This window comes from Palaemon carinicauda, chromosome 23 (genome assembly GCF_036898095.1).
Source record: "Palaemon carinicauda isolate YSFRI2023 chromosome 23, ASM3689809v2, whole genome shotgun sequence".
NCBI lineage: Eukaryota > Metazoa > Arthropoda > Malacostraca > Decapoda > Palaemonidae > Palaemon > Palaemon carinicauda.
Genome location: NC_090747.1, coordinates 69,751,992 through 69,773,394, shown reverse-complemented (window position 1 = coordinate 69,773,394; position 21,403 = coordinate 69,751,992). Strand labels below are relative to the sequence as shown.

The 21,403-nt window shown below is 48.2% G+C and overlaps 1 protein-coding gene and 1 long non-coding RNA gene across 3 annotated transcripts in view; one reads left to right on the top strand and one right to left on the bottom strand.

The window, feature by feature from the left end:
• LOC137617158 (RRP12-like protein) overlaps positions 1-21,403 on the bottom strand; it is a 148,497-nt gene continuing 127,094 nt past the window's right edge. For both annotated transcript variants that reach the window (XM_068347013.1, XM_068347014.1), the window contains exon 18: positions 1-706. In XM_068347013.1, the coding sequence (XP_068203114.1) occupies positions 595-706 (112 nt within the window). In that variant the 3' untranslated portion in view covers positions 1-594. The remainder of the gene's footprint in view (positions 707-21,403) is intronic.
• LOC137617159 (uncharacterized) lies at positions 4,526-20,280 on the top strand. Its single transcript, XR_011039581.1, has 3 exons — positions 4,526-4,750; positions 19,205-19,442; positions 20,089-20,280. It is a non-coding gene; the product is annotated as an uncharacterized lncRNA (long non-coding RNA).

Genomic DNA, 21,403 nt, shown 5'->3' with positions numbered 1-21,403 from the left:
TCACTTCCTCTATATATTCTTCACATACTCTACAACATATACTCCAGTTAGTTTTATTCATCATTCTTTATTTACCAAATTAATCTAATTGTTTGCAATGTTAACAATTATAATTTGTAGTTTAGCAAATAAATGGTACACTTCACAGTAGGATAATGTTATATATTTTTTATTTTAGTTTCAACAATTAAATAACATATTTAGTAGTAATTCTGCATAGATGTACTATATAGTACTGTACACAAGTTTGTCTCTTGAGAAAATATATATATGGAATATTTGCGTAATGATAAATTTAAAATATTGCTGCATATAAATCAATTAAGAAACACCACTCACAATCAGATTGTAAAGTTTAGAATAATAAATACTGTAATATAATTCAGTGTTCATGTTTTCACTTAGAAATTACTTACTAAAAAAAACTATTTAAACAGTATTGATTTTGGTAAATTTGTAGAGATAAATTACAGGCATATAATTTATATTTATGCAGTAAACTAACCAACAACCAAAATAGATTTTAACATAAAAAAAAAAATGCATTCCTAAGTGTGGACATTTACCAAACACATCTTTAATCAAGAAAAAATATTACTTTCTTCCAGACATTTTCTTCCTTCCTTTCAACTTCGAACCCTTAGCCACACCTTTCTTAGCACCCCTCACGAGGCTTGTGAACTGTCCTTCAAACTTGGCCTTTTTCCTGAAAAGAAAATTAACATTGTTGATTAATATAGATTGCCATTGATCACATGAAAATACAGTAACAGAAAACTCCTAACTTGAAGCATAATTGTTCCCATACTAACAAACCTAACGTTATTTATGTGACTACTCTTTCAGCAGCAGCTGGAGGTAGCTATTAAGACTTTAAATGTGAGGTTGCAACCCTGCCTAACTGCTTAGCGAGTAGGCAAGGGGTGGGGGTGTACCCAGCCACCTCTATATATATTCTCGCAGCTGTGAGACGTCACTTTTTTCTTTTTGGCTCAGTAGAGATCGGACGTGTCCGCTCTCCCCGACTGTCATTGGACCTTTGGTTTTTGCTTTCTCTTTTCAGGTGTGCGTGTCCTCCTTCTGCGATTGCCTTCATCATGCGAACATGTCCAGGGTGACAGGGTGCTGCATGCAGAAGCGGCATGTCTTCGTTGGAGACCGACCCGCACTCTGTGTCCTATGTGTTGAGGGCATCGTTGCGAGCAGGGCTCAACCTGCGCAGAGTGTAGGGAGTAGTCTGCCTCCCAATGGGAGAAATTTGGAAGGTGCAGGAAGAAGTCGTCTAAGCGCGATCGTTCTCCCTCAGGGGCAAAGCAGTCGCGTTCTTTTTGCCCCCCCAATCCCTCTCAAAAGCTTCTTCTCGCGCGCACACTCACGAGGGACGAGTGAGCAGGAGCGCAGATCGCTCATCTTCTAAGCAACCCTTTTTCCCTCGCAGATTTGTTTCAGGTGTGGTCGTCCTTTGGGATTTCGGTGCCTCCTTTGAAGGAGGAACTGCAGCGCATTCTTCAGCGTGGTGCCACAAGGGAACCTTCTCCGGAGCCGTTGACATCTCATGCTCTGGGATTGTGCGAGGTCCATCTGCCACCTTCCCCTGGTCCTTCCACAAATGGGCGAGGTGATGGTTTGCGTTCGCCTCTGCAACGACCCCCTGCTGATGACGTACTCTCTCTTCATCCTGGGGCCTCGTCGTCCCTTAATCCTCAACCCTCCGTTTCTTCCTACAGGAACCATCACGCTGCAGGTGATGATCTTCCGGGGATCAGCCCCTTCCATCAGCAACGATAAGGGATGAGCATTGCCATCGCTTTACCCTTCTTAAACTTCTTCCCCTCGGAAGATCTTAGGTCATTACAGTATGATCTTAGGTCATTACAGTATGATCTTAGGTCATTACAGTATGATCAGTGTTTTTCGCCTAGAAGACACTTACGCTCTAGAACTTCACGCCAACGAGACCGTAGGTCTCAACGCTCTCCTACGAGGCGTTCCTCTTCACCAGGATGAGTCTCGTGATCGCGTTCTTCACGATCACGAGACAGGTCTAGACCTAGGTCCAGACACTCGCGTTCTAGGTCATCCAGATCTAGATCACGAGGACGGTACTCGCGCTTGCGAGGATGACGCTCATGTTCATGAGATAGGCACTCTCAACGTTCGCACCATTCTTGAACGAGAGCTAGACGCTCGCTTTCACAAACATCACAATTACGAACTGCGCGTTCGCAATCAAGGTGTAGATGTTCCTCATCTAGAGGTAAAGATATACATATGCACAGTCCAATAGCATGTAGCCCTCCAAACGACCTCGGACCGAACCTGAGGATGAGCTTGACCACTCCTCAGATAAGCGTCCAGCTAAACTCTCAGTGCTTTTCACAGCCTGGGGAGTCTTAGCTAAGAGCTCGCCTACGCAACACTTGGAGACGCATCCCGATGTGGAACATTCTCCTTCTAAAGTAGTCCCTACTCAAAGGCCTCCTCTGCCGACTTCGTCGGACGTAGGTGCTCCTCTGGGGCAGCAAGAAGGCATTAAACCTTCTTCTTCCTCTGTGGCTCCTAGTGCTCCTGTTGCGGGCACTTCTGCTCGTGAAACGCGTGTGTTGATGCGTGTAGTTTGTGATTTTGGCTGCGAATTTCGCGATTTCATGAGCAAATCAGCGAACTTCACGAGTAGATGTGTCTGTATCGCGAGCAAGTGCAGATCAAAAACTTTCCTCTCACTCTTCTGTGTCTACCATCTCCAGTTGAAGACCAACACCCTTCCCAGAAGGGTTTAAGGAACCTCCTAATAGGTTCGCAAACATTCCTATTAGTCCGGACCTTCCTCAGCGTCGGAAGGAACATATTCCTCTGCCTCGGAGGTTATCTCCTCTGTTGACTGGGCATGCTGCCAGGGTTTCACCCAGAAGACACTCTTCTAGGGACCTACAGGGTGGATCTAGGGAGAGAGCTTCTTCCGTGGGCATCAACCTTCATGGTCGATATCTTGAAAGCTCTGAAATTGGCACCTCCAGCGCCACAACCCCCTTACTGTTCCAGTCAGGGCTATCACTAGGATACCTCTGAAACCCTTGTCTAGCTCGTCAACTGGAAGTCAGGACCCTAGAAGGAAGTCAATGGCAGAGAAAACTCGCAGATCACCTCCACCCCCATCGCGTTCTGAAGGCCAAGCCCCTGCTGATTCATACATGGCTAACTTGCCTTTCACGCCAGTGAAGGCAGAGGAAGTCATTACGAAGAACCAGAGGAGACATCTAGATGAGAGGCGTGACTCCACCTCGTGCCGACATCATCCATCCTAGGACGAGTAGGGACATGGGCTCGCCCAGGGAGATCGCAATCCATCCTTTCAACCCTCAACATATTGAGGTAGTGCCTCCTGATCAGCATCCGGTTTCTGTTCCTCTTCCAGAGGAAGAGCCGCCAACTCCTAAGCCCAAGGTTTTATCTAAGTCCTCGAAGCCCTCGCGAAGGGAGTCGAAGGACATTTAAGACGAAAGCGAACAACATTGTGAGGAAGCTAGAGAGGCTGAGGCATAGACGCGGTGCTCAGTGGCAGGCCCATCCTCGGTTTCAGTTGACAACCCTGACCTATCCCCAGGCTCTGGATGCGAGCCTGGAGGTGGATGACCCCTTAAACTCTGAGGATGAAAATCTTCCAAAGGCAGCCAGTCCAAAGTATCACTCCGAACAGGAGAGGAAAGAGTTGGAATATACCTTTTAGCAGGTCCTCGCCTGTATGAGGGTCATATTCCTGGTTCCACCACCCAGGAAGTGAAGGATATGGTGCTTGACAAGATTTTCAAGTCCCAGAAGCTTTCCATTGATGCAAAGACCTGACAGCTGGCAAGAGGAAAGCTATCTCTCATATAGGCGGAACTTAAAGTTTCTTGAGGGCAGGTTCCTCTTCTCAGTATCTACCACTAACTATTGTGTTACAAAGGAAGTATTACGAGATTAAAGGGGAACCATACTCCACCATGACCCTCGACCCTTCGATAGAGTCCCTAACGACCTCGCTGTCGACGTTTGAGCTCCTAAACATAGAAAGAGGAGCAAATTTCTGATAATGCAGGAGCAGGCAACGGATTTGAATTGGTGGATGGCGGACGAAAATTTTCGGAAAGTCCGGACCCTTCTCGTTCCCCCTTCGGATTTGATGCTCTTCACAATTATGCTTCAAGTTAGTAGTTTACTGCTCACCTGCTACGCCATATGATCTCCGGCCTTTGGTCAGAATCAGAGAGGTACCAGCACATAAATTTTCTAGAGATGAGAGAAGACTACCTAGCTCTTCATCAGTTCCAACATTTGCTGGCAGGTCACTCTGTGGTGTTGATGAGCGACAACACCACAGTAGTCGCTTACATAAACAAACGGGGTGGTACCTTTTCGCAGCCTCTATGCTATCTTGCAGTAAAGATCCTCAGATGGTCAGAAGAACATTCGGTGGCTCTATCAGTTCGCTTCATTCCTGTTCAAATGGTGTTTCATAAGTGACAAAAAAGCCTGACCCTCTGAACTCAGACCTATGAAAATGAACCTCAACAACAGACTTCATTAATCTGCCCAAACATTAAATGGAACACTTCTTTCAAGACTCAAAGGTGGAGATGCAGTTGCACAGGTACTCAAATACCATTTTGCATGCTTAACAGTAAGGACCTGTACAGTAAAGAGAGGACATACATCAGCCACTAAGAAACTGGACCAGGAATGTTCAACCAAATAGGAAGACCACCCACAGGTATTTTCAGAGCCTAGCTAAATAAATAGCGGAAACCAGTATTCCAACTTGCAGATATAGTTCATATAAATGCCCAGCACCTGACACAGCTGGGTGTTAATACACCTGCTGTTGACTCCACAAGACTTGAGGAAAAATTGCTGACAGAAGTTCCTATAAAAATGTAAAGGGGATTTGCATGAATGTTGTAAATCTAGGGGCATTAGATTATTGAGTGTGGTTGGAAAAGTGTATGGCAGACTAAGAATTGATAGAATTAAGGATAAAACAGAGGGTGCAATCTTAAAGGTGGGGGTGTCTTTAATAGAGGTAAGAAATGAATAGATCAGACATTTCTAGTTAGGCAGCTATGCAAGAAATATTTAGTAAAAGGTAAGGTGGTATATTTTGCATTTATGGATCTGGAGAAAGCTCATGATTAGAGTTGATAGGGATGCAATGTTGAATGTGATGAGGTTCTATGGAATTTGTGGATGGTTGTTGGAAGTAGAATTTTATACATTGGCAGTAAAGTATGTGCTAGAATAGGGAATGAAGAAAGTGAGTGGTTTCCAGTGAGAGCGGGGCCGAGATAGGGATGTGCGATGTCGCCATGGTTGTTCAATTTGTTAGTTGATGAAGTGGTAAGAGAGGTGAATGCTTGAGTGCTTGGCTGAGGATTGAAAATGATAAATGAGTGTGATCATGAGTGCAAGGTAAATCCATTGCTCTTTTACCGATGATACTGTATTGGTTGCAGACTCCGAAGAGAAGCTGTGCTGATTAGTGAGAGAAGGAAGTTGCAAGTAAATGTGAGAGCACAAGAAGTGAGGGTGGTCATAGTTTGAATGTCATGTTGAATGGAGAGTTACTCTAAGTAGATTAGTTCAAGTACTTGGGTTGCTGCAAATGGTGGAGTGGAAGCAGATGTACATCAGAGTGAATGAAGGATGTAAAGTATGGGGGGCAGCGAAGGAGTGGTAAAATATACATGGTTAGGAATGAATGTAATGAGAGTTCTGTATGAGAATGTGATTGTACCAATTGTGATGTATGGATCAGAGTTGTGGGGAATTAGAGTTACAGTGAAAGAAATTAAATGTTCGAAATGAAGTGTCTCAGGAGTGATTTATCTTGATTACATAGGGTTAGGAACTAAGCAGTAAGAGTGAGAACGGGTGAGAGAAATAACTTAGCAGCTCGAGTGGATATGAATGTGTTGAGGTGGTTTGGTATAATCAAGCTTAAGTGATTGGTGCTTACCAGTAGTTCTTGTTGAGAAACCTGATGGCCAGTATAGAATGTGTTTTGATTACAGGAAAGTAAATTCTATAACTGTCAATGACAATTTCCCCTATTCCTAGAATTGATGACTATAACGGACCAGGTAGGCAATGCCAAGTACATTAATAAGTTTGAAATGATGAAAGAATACTGGCAAGTACCTTTCTCAGCTATAGCCCAAAAAGTTTTGTCACAATTAAAGGCTTGTATGAATGTCAGGTAATGCCTTTTGATTTAAGAATGCTGCAGCAACTTTCCAGATAATTGTGAACCGGGTAATTGCCAATATCACAAATTTTAAGTAATTTGTATTTTTCCTAACAATACTTACCTCCAACTACTTTCTTAGGAGTATCTGGGATCTCCTCCCAACCGACCAGAGTTTTGTGTAGTTTACCCTATTCCCGTTTTCTATGAGGGGTAACCTCAGGTGGAGTGGAACACGCCCTGAGGCTATCCCCAGGTCAGAGAGCATGCTTGCTCAAGTCTCGATCTCCAGTAAGTTCTTGATAGCTTAGGTATCTATGAAGTCCAGCAAGGCACTCGGGGTAGGATGGGAGGGCCATTACCCAAAAGTAGTTCAAGGTAAGTATTGTTAGGAAAAATACAAATTACTTAAAATGATATTTTGATTATAAAATAAATTTTTGAATATACTTACCCGGTGAATATATAATAGCTGACGTCTCGGACGGCTCGACAGAAACACAAAAACTCGCGAGCGATCGCCATGAAGGTTGCGGGTGTGCCCACCAGCGCCGACTATCGGCCAGATACCGCATATACATGTAAACAGCTCCAGTTCTTCTCATTCCGCTGGGTCTCTATCGGGGAGGAAGGGAGGGCCTTTAATTTATATATTCACCGGGTAAGTATATTCAAAAATTTATTTTATAATCAAAATATCATTTTTAAATATTAAACTTAGCCGGTGAATATATAATAGCTGATTCACACCCATGGTGGTGGGTAGAGACCAGTATTAATACAATAAAGGCGTATATGCTTAGACTTTTTGACAGTTATATCATAACAAAACCCAAATAAATATAGGTACCTGGTAAGGAAGCTGACTCTGACGATTACTCTGCCTTGTTAGTCCGCTTTCCTCACGAAGCCCAGCCATCCTCTCAGGATGCTGAAAGACTCCCAGGAGCTGTTGTATCCAGGGCGACAACCCATACAACAGGACCTCATCAACACCCTTAATCTGGGCGCTCTCAAGAAATGACATTTGACCACCCGCCAAATCAAAAAGGATGCGAAAGGCTTCTTAGCCTTCCGTACAACCCAAAACAAGATTAAAAACATTTCAAGAGAAGATTAAAAGGATATTGGAATTAAGGGAATGTAGTGGTAGAACCCTCACCCACTACTGCACTCGCTGCAACGAATGGACCCAGTGTGTAGCAGTCCTCATAAAGAGTCTGGACGTCTTTTAAGTAAAATGAAGCGAACACAGACTTGCTCCTCCAAAAGGTCGCGTCCATAATACTTCGCAGAGATCTGTTTTGCTTAAAGGCCATGGAAGTTGCTATAGCTCTTACTTCGTGCGTCTTGACCTTAAGCGAGCAACGATCTTTTTCACTCAAGTGAGAATGAGCCTCTCGGATTAAAAATCTAATAAAATACGATAAAGCATTTTTAGACATAGGCATTGATGGCTTCTTAACTGAGCACCACAAGGCCTCAGATCCACCTCGTAAGGATTTGGTAAGAGCTAAATAAAACTTAAAGAGCTCTAACTGAACACAGTACTCTTTCAAGCTCGTTGCCTACGATCTCTGACAGGCAAGGTATATCAAACGACTTAGGCCAAGGACGAGAAGGCAGTTCATTTTTGGCCAAGAAACCAAGCTGAAGTGAACATGTGGCGAACATGTGGCTTTATCTGTAGAAAAGCCGATGTTCTTACTGAAGGCATGGATCTCACTGACCCTTTTAGCCGAAGCCAAGCACACTAAGAAAAGCGTCTTGAGGGTGAGATCCTTCAGGGAGGCTGAATGTAATGGCTCAAACCTGTCGGACATTAGGAACCTTAGGACCACGTCTAAGTTCCATCCAGGAGTTGCCATACGACGCTCCTTAGAGGTCTCGAAGGACTTAAGGAGATCTTGGAGATCTTTATTATTGGACAGATCTAAGCCTCTATGTCTGAACACAGAAGCCAACATGCTCCTGTAGCCCTTAATAGTGCGCTGAGAGGGAGCGAACATTTCTCAGATGTAGGAGAAAGTCTGCAATTTGGGCTACAGAGGTACTGGAAGAGGAAATGGATGATGACTTGCACCAGTCTCTAAAGACTTCCCACTTCGACTGGTATACCTTGATGGTAGAAGCTCTCCTAGCTCTCGCAATCGCTCTGGCTGCCTCCTTCGAAAAACCTCGAGCTCTTGAGTCTTTCGATAGTCTGAAAGTAAGTCAGACGAAGCGCGGGGAGGCTTTGATGAAGATCCCTTACGTGGGGCTGCCGTAAGAGATCCATCCTTAAAGGAAGACTCCTTGGAACGTCTACCAGCCATTGAAGTACCTCTGTGAACCACTCTCTCGCGGGCCAGAGGGGAGCAACCAACGTCAACCTTGTCCCTTCGTGAGAGGCGAACTTCTGCAGTACCTTGTTGATGATCTTGAACGGTGGGAATGCGTACGCGTCCAGGTGAGACCAGTCCAGTAGAAACGCATCTGGATCTGGGACTGGAGAGCAATAGGTCGGGAGCCTTTTGGTCAACGAGGTGGCAAAGAGGTCTATGGAGGGTTGACACCAAGTCACCCAAAGACTCTTGCACACGTCCTTGTGGAGGGTCCATTCTGTGGGGATCACCTGACCTCTCCGACTGAGACAGTCTGCCAAGACGTTCAAGTCCCCCTGGATGAATCTTGTCAACAGGGAGATGCCTCGATTTTTTGACCAGATGAGGAGGTCCCTTGCGATGACGAACAGTGTGTGGGAGTGAGTGCCTCTTTGCTTGGAGATGTACGCCAATGCTGTGGTGTTGTCCGAATTGACTTCTACCCCTTTGTTTCGAAGAATGCACTCGAAACTCATCAAGGCCAAGTGAACCGCTAACAGCTCCTTGCCGTTGATGTGCATGCTCTTCTGATCCGACGTCCAAAGACCCGAACATTCCCGACCGTCCAGAGTCGCTCCCCAACCCAAATCCGACGCGTCTGAGAACAACACGTGGTTTGGGTTCTTGACTGCCAGGGACAGACCCTCTCGCAGACTTATGTTGCTGTCCCACCAGTTCAGGCATGCTTTTACTGGCTCGGAGACCGGGATTGACACAGCTTCCAAAGTCTTGCTCTTGTTCCAGTGTGAGTCTAGATGGAACTGGAGAGGGCGAAGGTGAAGTCTCCCTAGTGAGACAAATTGCTCCAGGGATGACAGTCCCTAAGAGGCTCATCCAACTTCTTACTGAGCAATGGTCTTTTTTCAGTATGAGGCGGACTTTGAGCAGGGCTTGCTCTATCCTGGTGGCAGACGGAAAAGCCCGAAAAACTAGACTGCGAATCTCCATCCCCAAATAGAGAATCGTCTGGGATGGATTCAGTTGAGACTTTTCTAAGTTCACCAACAGTCCCAACTCCTTTGCCAGACCCAACGTCCAGTGAAGGTCCTGCAGACAGCGATGACGGGACGATGCTCTGAGAAGCCAGTCGTCCAAGTACAGGGAGGCTCGAATTCCCGATAAATGAAGGAATTTTGCCACATTCCTCATGAGCCTCGTAAACACGCGAGGAGCAGGGCTGAGGCCGAAGCACAGTGCTCGAAACTGGTACACCACATTCCTGTAAACAAACCTCAGATACGGTTGAGAATCTGGGTGAATAGGAATGTGGAAGTACGCATCCTGCGGGTCGAGAGAGACCATCCAGTCTCCCTCTCTGACCGCTGCTAGGACGGACTTCGTGGTCTCCATCGTAAATTTTGTTTTTATAACAAAAACGTTGAGCGCACTGACGTCCAGCACTGGCCTCCAACCTCCCGTATGCTTTGGGACTAGGAAGAGACGGTTGTAAAATCCCGGTGATTGAAGGTCCGAGACTTTCACCACCGCTCCCTTCTCTAGTACAGAGACACCTGCTGATGTAGAGCTTGTCTCCTTGACTCCTCTCGATACCTGGGAGAGAGGTCTAGAGGAACTGTTACTAGAGGAGGTCTGCGTACAAAAGGTATTTTGTACCCCTCCTTGAGCAACAACACAGACTCTTGGTCTGCACCCCTCTTCTCCCAGGCCTGCCAGAAGCTGTTCAGTCTGGCCCCTACCGCTGTCTGAGGACGTGGGCAGTCAGACTCTGCCACGGGAGGACTTGGATCCTCTCCTCTTGCCTCTTTTTCCGTCGGCACGAGCGCCTCCCCTGCTGGGGGCTCTGCCACGAAAGGGCGGGATAAACCTAGTCGCTGGGGTATCGATCTTGGGCCTCACGACATAAGACGATGAAGGAGCTCCCTTGCGAGCAGAAGTAGCCATCAGGTCGTGTGTATCCTTCTGCACAAGCGAAGCCGCAATGTCCTTGATCAGCTGTTGAGGAAACAAGGCAGCTGATAAGGGGGCAAAGAGAAGCTCCGACCTTTCACAGGGAGTAACTCCTGCTGAAAGGAATGAGCAAAGAGTTTCCCTCTTCTTCAGGACTCCAGACGTAAAGGTGGCGGCGAGCTCATTGGAGCCATCGCGGATGGCTTTGTCCACACAAGACATAATAAGCACGGAAACATCCTGGTCGGCAGACGAGATCTTCCTGCTTAATGCTCCTAGAGACCAATCTAAAAAGTTAAAAACTTCGAAGGCCCTGTAAACCCCTTTAAGGAGATGGTCGAGGTCCGAGGAGGACCAACAAACTTTAGAGCGTCTCATGGCCAGGCGACGGGGAGAGTCTACGAGGCTTGAGAAGTCACCATGGGCAGAGGCAGGGACTCCCAAGCCGAGAACTTCTCCCGTGTCATACCAGACGCTCGCTCTAGAAGCTAGTTTAAAAGGAGGGAAAGCAAAGGCCGTCTTCCCCAAACTCCTCCTGGTAACCAACCAGTCGCCTAGCAAACGTAAAGCCCTCTTAGAAGAGCGAGAGAGCACTAGCTTAGTAAAAGAAGGTTTCGCAGCAGCTATGCCTAGCGCAAACTCTGACGGAGGCGAACGAGGAGCATTAGTAACAAAATGGTCTGGGAAAAGATCCTTAAAAATCATCATGATTTTCTTAAAGTCCATAGAGGGTTGAGCAGCCTTAGGCTCTTCTACGTCTGATAAAACATCCAAAGGAATATCAGTAGGCGGAGGATCAGCAACATCCTCATCTGAAGGAACCTCGTCCGACAATTGATGAGTCTCAAGAAAGGGAGAGACCTGCCGCGGTGGCAATGCTTGACAAGCAAAGTCCACACGCAAAGGAGCAGCAGTAGTAGTCAAGGAAGCTACGTCATGTCGCTGCTGAAAGGACTGACCAGCAACAACAACAGGAGCTGATGGACGCTCGACGTCAAGTCGAGACTGCCTTGACTGCCTAGACTGAGCAGTCAAAACAACCCTTGACTGCGGTGCTAGACGCTCAACGTCAAAACAAGGCAACTGAGCTGGTTGGCGAACGTCCTGAACGTCAACACGAGACTGCGGCAGTGGCTGAACGTCAACACGAGGCTGCGGCAGCGGCTGAAAGTCAACACGGGACTGCATCGAGTGAGGCTCCAAGTCACGTGACTGACGTGACAAACTACCGACATCACGTTTCGTAACGTCAAAAGGACGAGTAAAGGCTCGTTTGGGCGGCTGACGGCCAGAGTCTCGATCAGCGTAACGGCGAGGATCATCGTGAACCTGCTCAACGGTATACTCCTCCATAAGAGAGGCAAGCTTATTCTGCATATCCTGCAGGACAAACCATTTAGGATCAACGGGAGTCGGTACGGGCCGAGACGATGGTAACGTCTGTGACGGCAAAACATTGCCTTTACCGAGACTCTCGGAGCCCGTGTTACGCTTACGTTTAATCGGCGAACAGTCTTCCGACGACTGCAAAGGGTCAGAGCTGTCCCAATGGCTACAGCCAGGACGCTGGACCTGTCCTGAAGGGACTGACTTCCGCTTTAAGGGTCTAGAAACTTTGCTCCAAGGTTTCTTTTGCGAGAAGCCTTCGGATGACGAGGAGAAAACAGCCTCGCTCGTCTTATGGTAGGGGCGATCTTGACGAGACACGCCCGAAACCACAGAGGGAACGTCTGTTCGTTGGTTAAAGCCTCTCGTCCCCTTAAGTCCTACGACATTACTTCTCCCTGGTGCAGGGGAGCCTGAAAGAGGTCTCGGACTAGGAGAACGACAAGCACGAACAGACGAACACTCAGTCGCAACACTAAAAACACTTTGCGCACTAATCACTTTATCCCCACGATTTTCCGATTTGGCACTCTGACACTTTAACACATTTACATCCGCCATGAGTTGATTACGGTCCGATGCTAAGGACTCAACTCTCTCGCCCAAAGCTTGAATGGCAAGCAACATATCCCGCATGGATGGTTCATGAGTGCTAGTAGAGGGTTCAGGAACAACTACTACAGGGGAAGGATTAGGTTCGGGGGCATGGGAGGAGGAAAAATCCAACGACCTAGAGGAGCTTCTCCTCACCCTATCTCTCTCAAGCTTACGAGGATACTTATCAAACTCTAGCCAGTCGAATTCCGACAAGACCACGCACTCATCACACCGATCTCCTAATTGGCAGGTTTTACCCCGGCAATTAGAACACACGGTATGTGGGTCGAGAGAGGCCTTGGGAAGACGTTTGTTACAATCCCTAGCATTACATTTACGAAATTTAGGTCCAGGGATAGGAGAAGGGTCAGCCATTTTGAAAAGTCAAAGAAAATCCAAAACAAATCCAAAGTCATCAACAATAAACACTATCCAAAAAAGGGTTCAAGAGTTTTAATTGAAGAGAAAAACACCTGTCACTGCGAAAGCTCAAAACCAAAAAGAAGTACTTCACCAAAAATGACGAAAACTCCAGGTCAACAGCGAGCGGAATCAACTTGTCGACAAGACCGACAGAGAAGAACTGGAGCTGTTTACATGTACTGTATATGCGGTATCTGGCCGATAGTCGGCGCTGGTGGGCACACCCGCAACCTTCATGGCGATCGCTCGCGAGTTTTTGTGTTTCTGTCGAGCCGTCCGAGACGTCAGCTATTATATATTCACCGGCTAAGTTTAATATTTAAAAGTTTGTGATTTGTTCCAACACAGAACTTACCTCGAACTACTTTCTTAGGAGACTTATACCTTAGGAGGTGGGAGTGTCCTTCAGGACCTAGAGACCGTGACGAGAATAGAAGAGGAACCTAGGTAGGAGACTAGGTTCTGTTGACCTCAAAGAAAACACGAGAAAATAGGGAAAACTATGCACAAAACCATCTTAGTGTCTAAGTAACTCACTTCTGCAAGAATTCTAGGAGACATGTCCTTCCAATGATAGTGTATCTCATGGCAGTTTCAGGGGGCTACCCGAGTCATTTCCGGTAAGGGAATAGGGGAAGGAAGAACAAGGGGGCTCAGGAAGGAACCTGTGTCTCTTGGACTCGCTACCCGCAGTTACCACTGGGGCTACACCATTAAACCGTTTGGAGCGCGGAAATGACGGAACCGAGCGAGAACCCGACCAGGGACTTTCTCGAGTAGTCCTTCAAGCACTGAGCCGTAAAGGTCGACTGGTAGACCAAGTACCTGCCCTCAGGCTTTGGCCCACTGCCATGTTCTTCTCAAACGCCAAAGAAGCATTTAGACTCCTAATGCTGTGGAGTCTGGGCTTTCCTGGAAAGGGGACCCCTGCACTACTGTAGGGCCTGACGATCACTTGCCTTATCCAGAAGAAGAAAGTGTTCTTGGAGACTGGCTCCTTCACAGTCCCGAGGAAAATGAAGACTCTTGATCTCCGGATGAAGTCTAGCTGTTCTTTCTAAATACTGCCATACTGCAAGTCCCTCGGGTTGTCCGAGCGAGGGATAGCTGGCACTGAGAACAATTCCATTTTGGGGTCCCAAACAGCTGGATTCGGAGCCTTGGCTACGAAGGAGGGTAAGAATCTGAAAGTAGTTTCTCGCCAGCCCTTCGAGTGTGAGATCTCGTACGACAGGCCAAGAATCTCACCTACTCTTTGCCGATGCCAGATCTAAACAAAAAACTGCCTTGAGGGTGAGCTCCTTATCTAGAATGTCTTTTAGAGGCTCGAAGGGAGGTTCCAAAAGCATCTTCAAGTACCCTAGCCACATCCCCCTGGGGCACTCTAACGGCTTGGGGGAAAAACGACTGCTCGAAGCTCTTGAAGAGCGTCGAGATCTACCTGGAGGCACCTAGGTCTATGTCCTTCCGAAGGAAGACTTGGGATGGACATGCCCACTTCGTCCCTGAGATAGACCAGGAAGTCTGCTATCTCGTGAATGGAGGCCCCTAACGGCCGGATGTTCTTCAAGGAGCACCCCTTAGAAAAGGTAGCCCACTACGCCTGGTACACCTCGACTGACGAACGCCTCAGGTACCCTGACGTCCTTGATGCTGTCCTCGACGGAAATCCTTCCTTTTTCAGGAGACGCTCGATAACCTCCACGCGTGAAGGAGGGACCAAGGGTTTTCGTGGAACCTCTGGAAGTGAGGCTGCCGGAGAAGGTCTGGTCTGTCTGGAAGCGGCCCAGGTGTAAGGCATGCCAGTTCCCTTTAGATCCGCGAACCACTCTCTCTCTGGCCACCAGGGCGCTACCAAAGTCACCCATAGGTTGGCCGTCCGTCTCATTGGAAGGCGTCCTCGAACGCTGCTGCTGGATCTGGCACAGGAAAACAAAACACGGGGAGCTGTGCGTTTAGTCTCGTGGCGAAGAGGTCTATCACTGGCGAGCCCCACTTCAGGGAGAGGGTTTTGACCACTTCTGGGTGTAGGGACCACTCGACCCTTCCAGTTGAGGCCGTCGGCCAGGACGTTCCTCTTCCCCGGAGAGAACCTGGCTGAAAAATTAATTGTTCCACTTCAGCCCATTCTAGGAACTCCATCGTGAGACTGCACCGTTCCTTTGACTTCAGTCCTCCTTGCTCTTTCACGTAGGCCACCACCGTGGCGTTGTCGCACCCCGGATCCACGGAGTTTCCCCTGGGTAGATGGACGATCTCTAGGCACGCTCTTTGTACGGTCCTCATCTCCAGCACGTATATGTGCAGGTTCGTCTCCTCGACTTCCCATTTACCTTTTGCCATTTTGTCGAGAAGATGGGCACCCCAGCTCTCCTTGGATACGTCCGTGAACAGGAGCATCTCCGGAGGGTCGGCAGAAAAGGGCATTCCCTTGAGGGTGTTCGTTCCGATTGCTACCACCCCAGGACTTCCTTCGTCTCCGGGGACACCAGGACTATCTAGTGCTTGGAGTCCTATCAGTTTTTGCCAGACCTTGGCTCTCCTGGGCTGGCCCGACAGGAAGGGCCAGAGTATCTGTTTCAGGGTGTCCAGTTTCTCTGCAGAGGGGAAGGCCCTCATCACCCGGGAGTCTAGAACCAACCCTAGGTAGGTCATCCTGGTGGAGGAAATCAGCCGGGACTTCTCCAGGTTGATGATGATACTCAAGACGTTGCAGAACTACAGGAGCTTCTCGTCTTGCTCCCTCAGTACTTCTTCTGAGACTGAAAGCAACCACCAGTCATCTAGGTACCGAATCTGGCGGACGTCCTGTTCGTGCGCCCAGCCTGAAACTGTTGCGAAGACCTTCGTGAAGCCCTGAGGACTGTCGACAGTCCGAAGCATACGGTTTTGAACTGCCATGTTTTGGTACTCCATTTTACCCTTAGGAACCTCCTGTTGGAGGGATGAACAGGGACCTGGAAGTAGACGTCTTTGAGGCCTATGGACCTCATGAAGTCCTCCTCCTTCAAGGTCGCTAGGACCAACTTCGGAGTGTCCATCTTGAAGTCGGTGTTGCACCCGAATTGTTGAGGGCTGAAAGGACTCCAGAACCCTGTCTCCTTCTCCACCAGGAAAAGCCTGTTGTAGAACCCTGGACTCGGTTTCTTGACTGGTTCTACTGCCCCTTTCGCCAGCATTGCCGAGCCTTCTTCCTGCAATACTGCTACTCTCCAGGGGTCGTTGGGTGCCAACCACTCCGCCTGCTGATCTGGGATCCGAGGTGGGGGTCCTCTAGGAAGGGTAGCTTGTACCCCTCCTTTAGTACTGCTACGGTCCACGGATCCGCTCCGTGGTCCCGCCATGCTTGCCAATATCGTTTGAGGCATCCCCCCACCTGAGGCGCCAGCAGGAGTAGGGGGCCTCCCCTCCTAACTCCTTCGAGAGCCGCGGCCTGAACGCCCTCTCCTGGAGCCCGAGTAGGAGGCTCTGAAGGTTAACTGAGGAGTCGAAGCTCCCCTACGGGGGGCAAGGCAAGGGAAAGATTACGTGTGCCAACTTCTACATACGACGGGCGGACGGAGCCGAAGAGGCATTGGGCAAAGGTGCGGGGGTTTCTCTCCAGCGGCCACTGAGGCAGGCACTGGAGAGGCAATAGCCCCGTTCGACCCGCTAGGGGGAAACCACTTTGCCTTCATCACGGATGAGCCGTCAGGAACGGGGATACCCGTCATGGGTCTATCCCCTGCCATGTCAGCGGCCTCTTCCGATGCTTGGATGGAGCTGGCCGGGATGATGGCACGGCTGGGTCCATCACAGATGGAGCCGCCGGAACGGAGGTAGCCGTCATGGGTGTGTCAGCGGCCACCTCCAATGCTTGGATGGGGCTGGCCGGGACGATGGAGCGGCTATCTCTATCACGGATGAAGCCACTGGGACGGAGGTAGCCGTCATGGGTCTACCCCCTCCCGGGGAGATCCATGGGGTGTAAGTACCCTGCCATGTCAGCGGCCGCCTCCGATGCTTGGATGCTGGCCGGGACGATGGCACGGCTGGCTCCATCACGGATGGAACCGCCGGGACGGAGGTAGCCGTCATGGTGTGTCAGCGGCCACCTCCAAACCTTGGATGGGGCTGGCCGGGACGATGGAGCGGCTATCTCCATCATGGATGAAGCCACTGGGACGGAGGTAGCCGTCATGGGTCTACCCCCTCCCAGGGAATCCGTGGGGTGTGAGTACCCTGGTATACCAGCGGTTGACCACGAAGCCTGAATGGAGCTGTCGTGGTACCAGGTATGGATGCCATGTTGCCGGGTCGAGCCAGCGGCTACCTCCGCTGGAAGGATGGAGCTCCTGCGGAGATCCATGGAGCCAGGAGCTTTCCCGTGCTGGCTGGTTGGTTCCTTCGTTCAGGGCGGGCCATCGAAAAACCGGAGGCCGGGACAAGGCTGCCAGTCCGAAGGGGCGACTCTCTCCGCTGGGCGGGAGAAGTCGGAACCCTCGCGGGCTTATGCCTGTCGACCGAGACCTGGCTGTCGAAGTCTTGGAGGCTGGGACACGGCTGCTAGACCGAAGGGGCGACTCTCCGCTGGGCGGAAGGAGTCGGAACCCTCGCGGACTTATGCCGGTCTGCCAGAGCCTGCTGTAGGGTTGCCGGGGTTCACGTCGAAGGATGGGCACCGCCGTTGGAACGGGGTCCCCCGTCCTGGATCCAACGACTCTTCTGGAGGTTCTCGTATCTGCAGGCCTGCCCGTCGAGGAAACCCGAGGGCTGCGCTCGTGACGAGCTAGGTGGCCTTTGGAGGTCAGGACTCGGCTGCCAGACCGAAGGGGGGACTCTCTCCGCTGGGTGGATGGAGCCGGAACCTTCGCGGACTTACGCCTGTCGACTGGAACCTGCCATGATGAGTCCCTCTGTCGGGTGCCGCTGCTGCCAGAGGAGTATCTATCCGGGGAGTTCGTCCTCGGACGCCAACTTTAAGGGCCCGGTGCCGCCACTAGCTCCAGCAGCCTGTCGAGGTGAACCACCACCCACTCACTGCTCTTGGGGGATCTTGAGCGTCGACTCTCGTGGCGCGACCCCGAGGGGGAGTGAGAACGCGACAACTTCTTGCGGGGCTTCTACTTTCGTCTCCTGAGCTTCCTCAACGCCTCGTCTTGGGAGGCTCCTTCTCGGCGACGTCCTCGGCTGCAGAAGTGATTGAAAAACACGCAAAAGAGGCTGGGGAAAAATTAGGGACATTTTTCCCCCACATGGGGTCATCAGGACTCCGTCTCTCAACACACTCCCGCCCCTCCCTCAAGCCCCTCACTCGTCTGTAACGATGCCACAATCCCACTATCCTGAAGAAGGGCCGCAGGCCTCTTCCCCACAACGGACTTACCTCGTCCCCTACTCTGGGTAGGGGAGGGTGGTAGGGAAGCTCTGTCAGACGAGACGCTCGGCAAAGCAAGGGAGGAAGGGGCGCTAGGCTTCTTAGGCGACCTCTTCGTCGCCTACTTCTTCTTGGTGCTATACCGCACCCACTCAGACTCCTGGGGAAGAGCAATGGGCACTTCCCCACAACTGACTTACCTCGTCCCCTACTCTGGGTAGGGGAAGATGGCTGTATAAAAGTAGCTCCATTCGACGAGGCATCGGGAGAAGTAAACGGCGAGGAGAGGCTCGTCTTCCTATGAGACCTCTTGGACGCATTCTTCTTCTTGGTGCCGAAGCGCACCCACTGCACCACGTTCCAGGACTCGCGCTCCGGACACGTGGCTGTAGGAGAACATAAGCTGCCCCTACACAATGAACACAGAGGATAAGGGTAGGAAGGGGTATAGAATATTGTTAATTTGTTCTCTTCAGTTATTTATTTCCTTATTTCCTTTCCTCACTGGGCTATTTTTCCCTATTGGAGCCCCTGGGCTTATAGCATCTTGCTTTTCCAATTAGGGTTGTAGCTTGGATAGTAATAATAAAAATAATAATAATGGGTCCATGTGGGGACCGCGTAAGACACAAAAGGGGGGGTCGGGGACACAAAGGGTCGCACTGGGTAAGGAGAGAGCGTCGAGATGTTATCACGACGCGACCAGAGAACTTACTGGAGATCGAGACCTGAGCAAGCATGCTCTCTGACCTGGGGATAGCCTCAGGGCGTGTTCCACTCCACCTGAGGTTACCCCTCATAGAAAACGGGACTAGGGTAAATTACACAAAACTCTGGTCGGTTGGGAGGAGATCCCAGATACTCCTAAGAAAGTAGTTCGAGGTAAGTATTCTGTGTTGGAACAAATGAAGAATTCTGTCATATATATTGATGATGTAATTATATTTTCAGATACTTGGGAAGAGCACATGGAAATAACTGAAGATTTTTTCGTGCTGCTATGAAAGCAGGCCTGGTTGTAAATTTAATGAAATCTGAGTTTGCTTGTAGGAAAATTACTCACCTCAGACATGATAGGTCTAGGTATTGCAACCCCTAGAAGACCTAAGGTTTATGCAATAAATAATTTCCCTGTTCCATGTTACGGAAAGGTTACGCAATTCCTGGGTTTAGTGGGTTTATATCGAAGGTATGTGGCTAATTTTTCGGAGGTGACTTCTCCATTAAGCAATTTACTTAAGAAAAATGTATTAAAATTGTGCTAATACTTTTGAAAGAGTTAAGTTTGTCCTAACGGTAGCTCCTATCTTAAAATCTTCCAATTGTAATGAGCCTTTTAGTCTTACAGTTGATGCTTCTGAGAATGGTATAGGAAGAGTTTTAATGCAAAGAAAATGAGATTTTTGCCATCCTGTAGCATAATTTTAAGGAAAGTTGAATAAAAATCAGAGAAATTATTCAGTTATAGAGAAAGAATGTCTTGCTCTTATTTTAAACCTACCAATAATTAGTGAATTTAAGATTGACAAGATGGAATATGCTATTGCTAGATCATAATATTGTGATAAAGAACGAACATAAAAGGAAAGGAAAAGAATAGTCATGTGATATCTCGACTAGGCCACAGATAGATAGATAATTACTTAAGGCTGGGTCGTAGCCTTAAGATATTGTGTATTCTATAGATTTATGCTTCATAAATCTGTGATATATAAACTTTTGGGAGAGGGTGTCATGAACCTGTAATTATGATAATTACTTAAATAGTAAAATTTGTAATTGATTGATTGTATTTACCTTTTATTATTATTCTAATGATCGTTTCATATTTTGAGGTTTTGGCTATGGAGGCTTAGCTCGGCCGAAGGAGGACTGTTTCCAGCAGATTACTGGTCACGGCCTAGTGATAGCTAGATTGAGGCAATGGGTGCTGGAATTCTTTTATGGATTCGGTGTATTCCTACTGCAGCGGAATTTCCATTTCTTAGATGGTGGACTGTGTACCAGTGCTGGCCACCATCGGGTTTATGGATACCACCAGTGTCTCAAAATTTGGCTTTGATTGGCATGGTAGCTGTATAGGCAGTGAGAGGGGTCGCTTTTTTTTGTGCTTGTTTTGCTGCACATATCCTGTCACAACTACAAACAGCTGGAAACATTCTCTAGTGCCATTAGTAGGTTACTCCTGCTTCATTTCAAGTTTTCTTTCACTTTTCATTCATTCTACTTTATTATTTTTTTATTAAAATCCTCAAAAAGTGTTTAGCGTAATTTTATCCTACTTTTCATTGCAAGACCAAAGAATTGTGTTAAGCCCTTTAAAATTACTTCAAAAGAGAGATAAAACAAAATTTTATTGTCAGCATAAAATCTTGATTTATCTACAGTATACTTAAAGTAATATCGTTTGCCTCTTTATAGGGCAACTTGCAGACTCTCCAAAGACAGAGAGACCACGTTCCCTGTTTAAGTGGGGCTGTCCGTCTAAACAAAAACCAGAGAGAGAACCATTGGGCTTTCCGTCCAAACACAAACCAGAGAGAGAACCATTGGGCTGTCCATCCAAACAAAAACCAGAGAGAGAACCATTAGGCTGTCCGTCCAAACAAAAACCAGAGAGAGAACCATTCGGCTGTACGTCCAAACAAAACCCAGAGAGAGAACCATTGGGCTATTCGTCGAAACAAAAACAAGATAGAGAACCATTGGACTGTCTGTCTAAAAAACCAGAGAGAACCATTGGGCTGTCTGTTTGAAACAAAAACCAGAGAGAACCATTGGGCTGTTCGTCTAAACAAAAACCATAGAGAGAACCATTGGGCTGTCTGTCTAAACAAAAACCAAAGAGAACCTAACCTAACCTTAACTTTTAGCTTTATCTGCATTTTCTTATCACCTACCACTCCCACTACCTCCCAACACTTCCCCAAGGCAGCTTTTATCCCATTTTCAACTTTAGCCTCACATCCTCCCTCCTGACTTATGGTAGACCCCAAGTATCTAAATTGCTCCACCTGAAAACAGTGAACATTTTCTGACAAGTTAAGGGGTGGGGTTTCTCGCCAGCACTCTCTACCTATTGAAAACATATCCCCATTTAAAGGATGAAAGGTTTGTATATGCATAAGAAAAAAAGGCTCAGAGATTGAT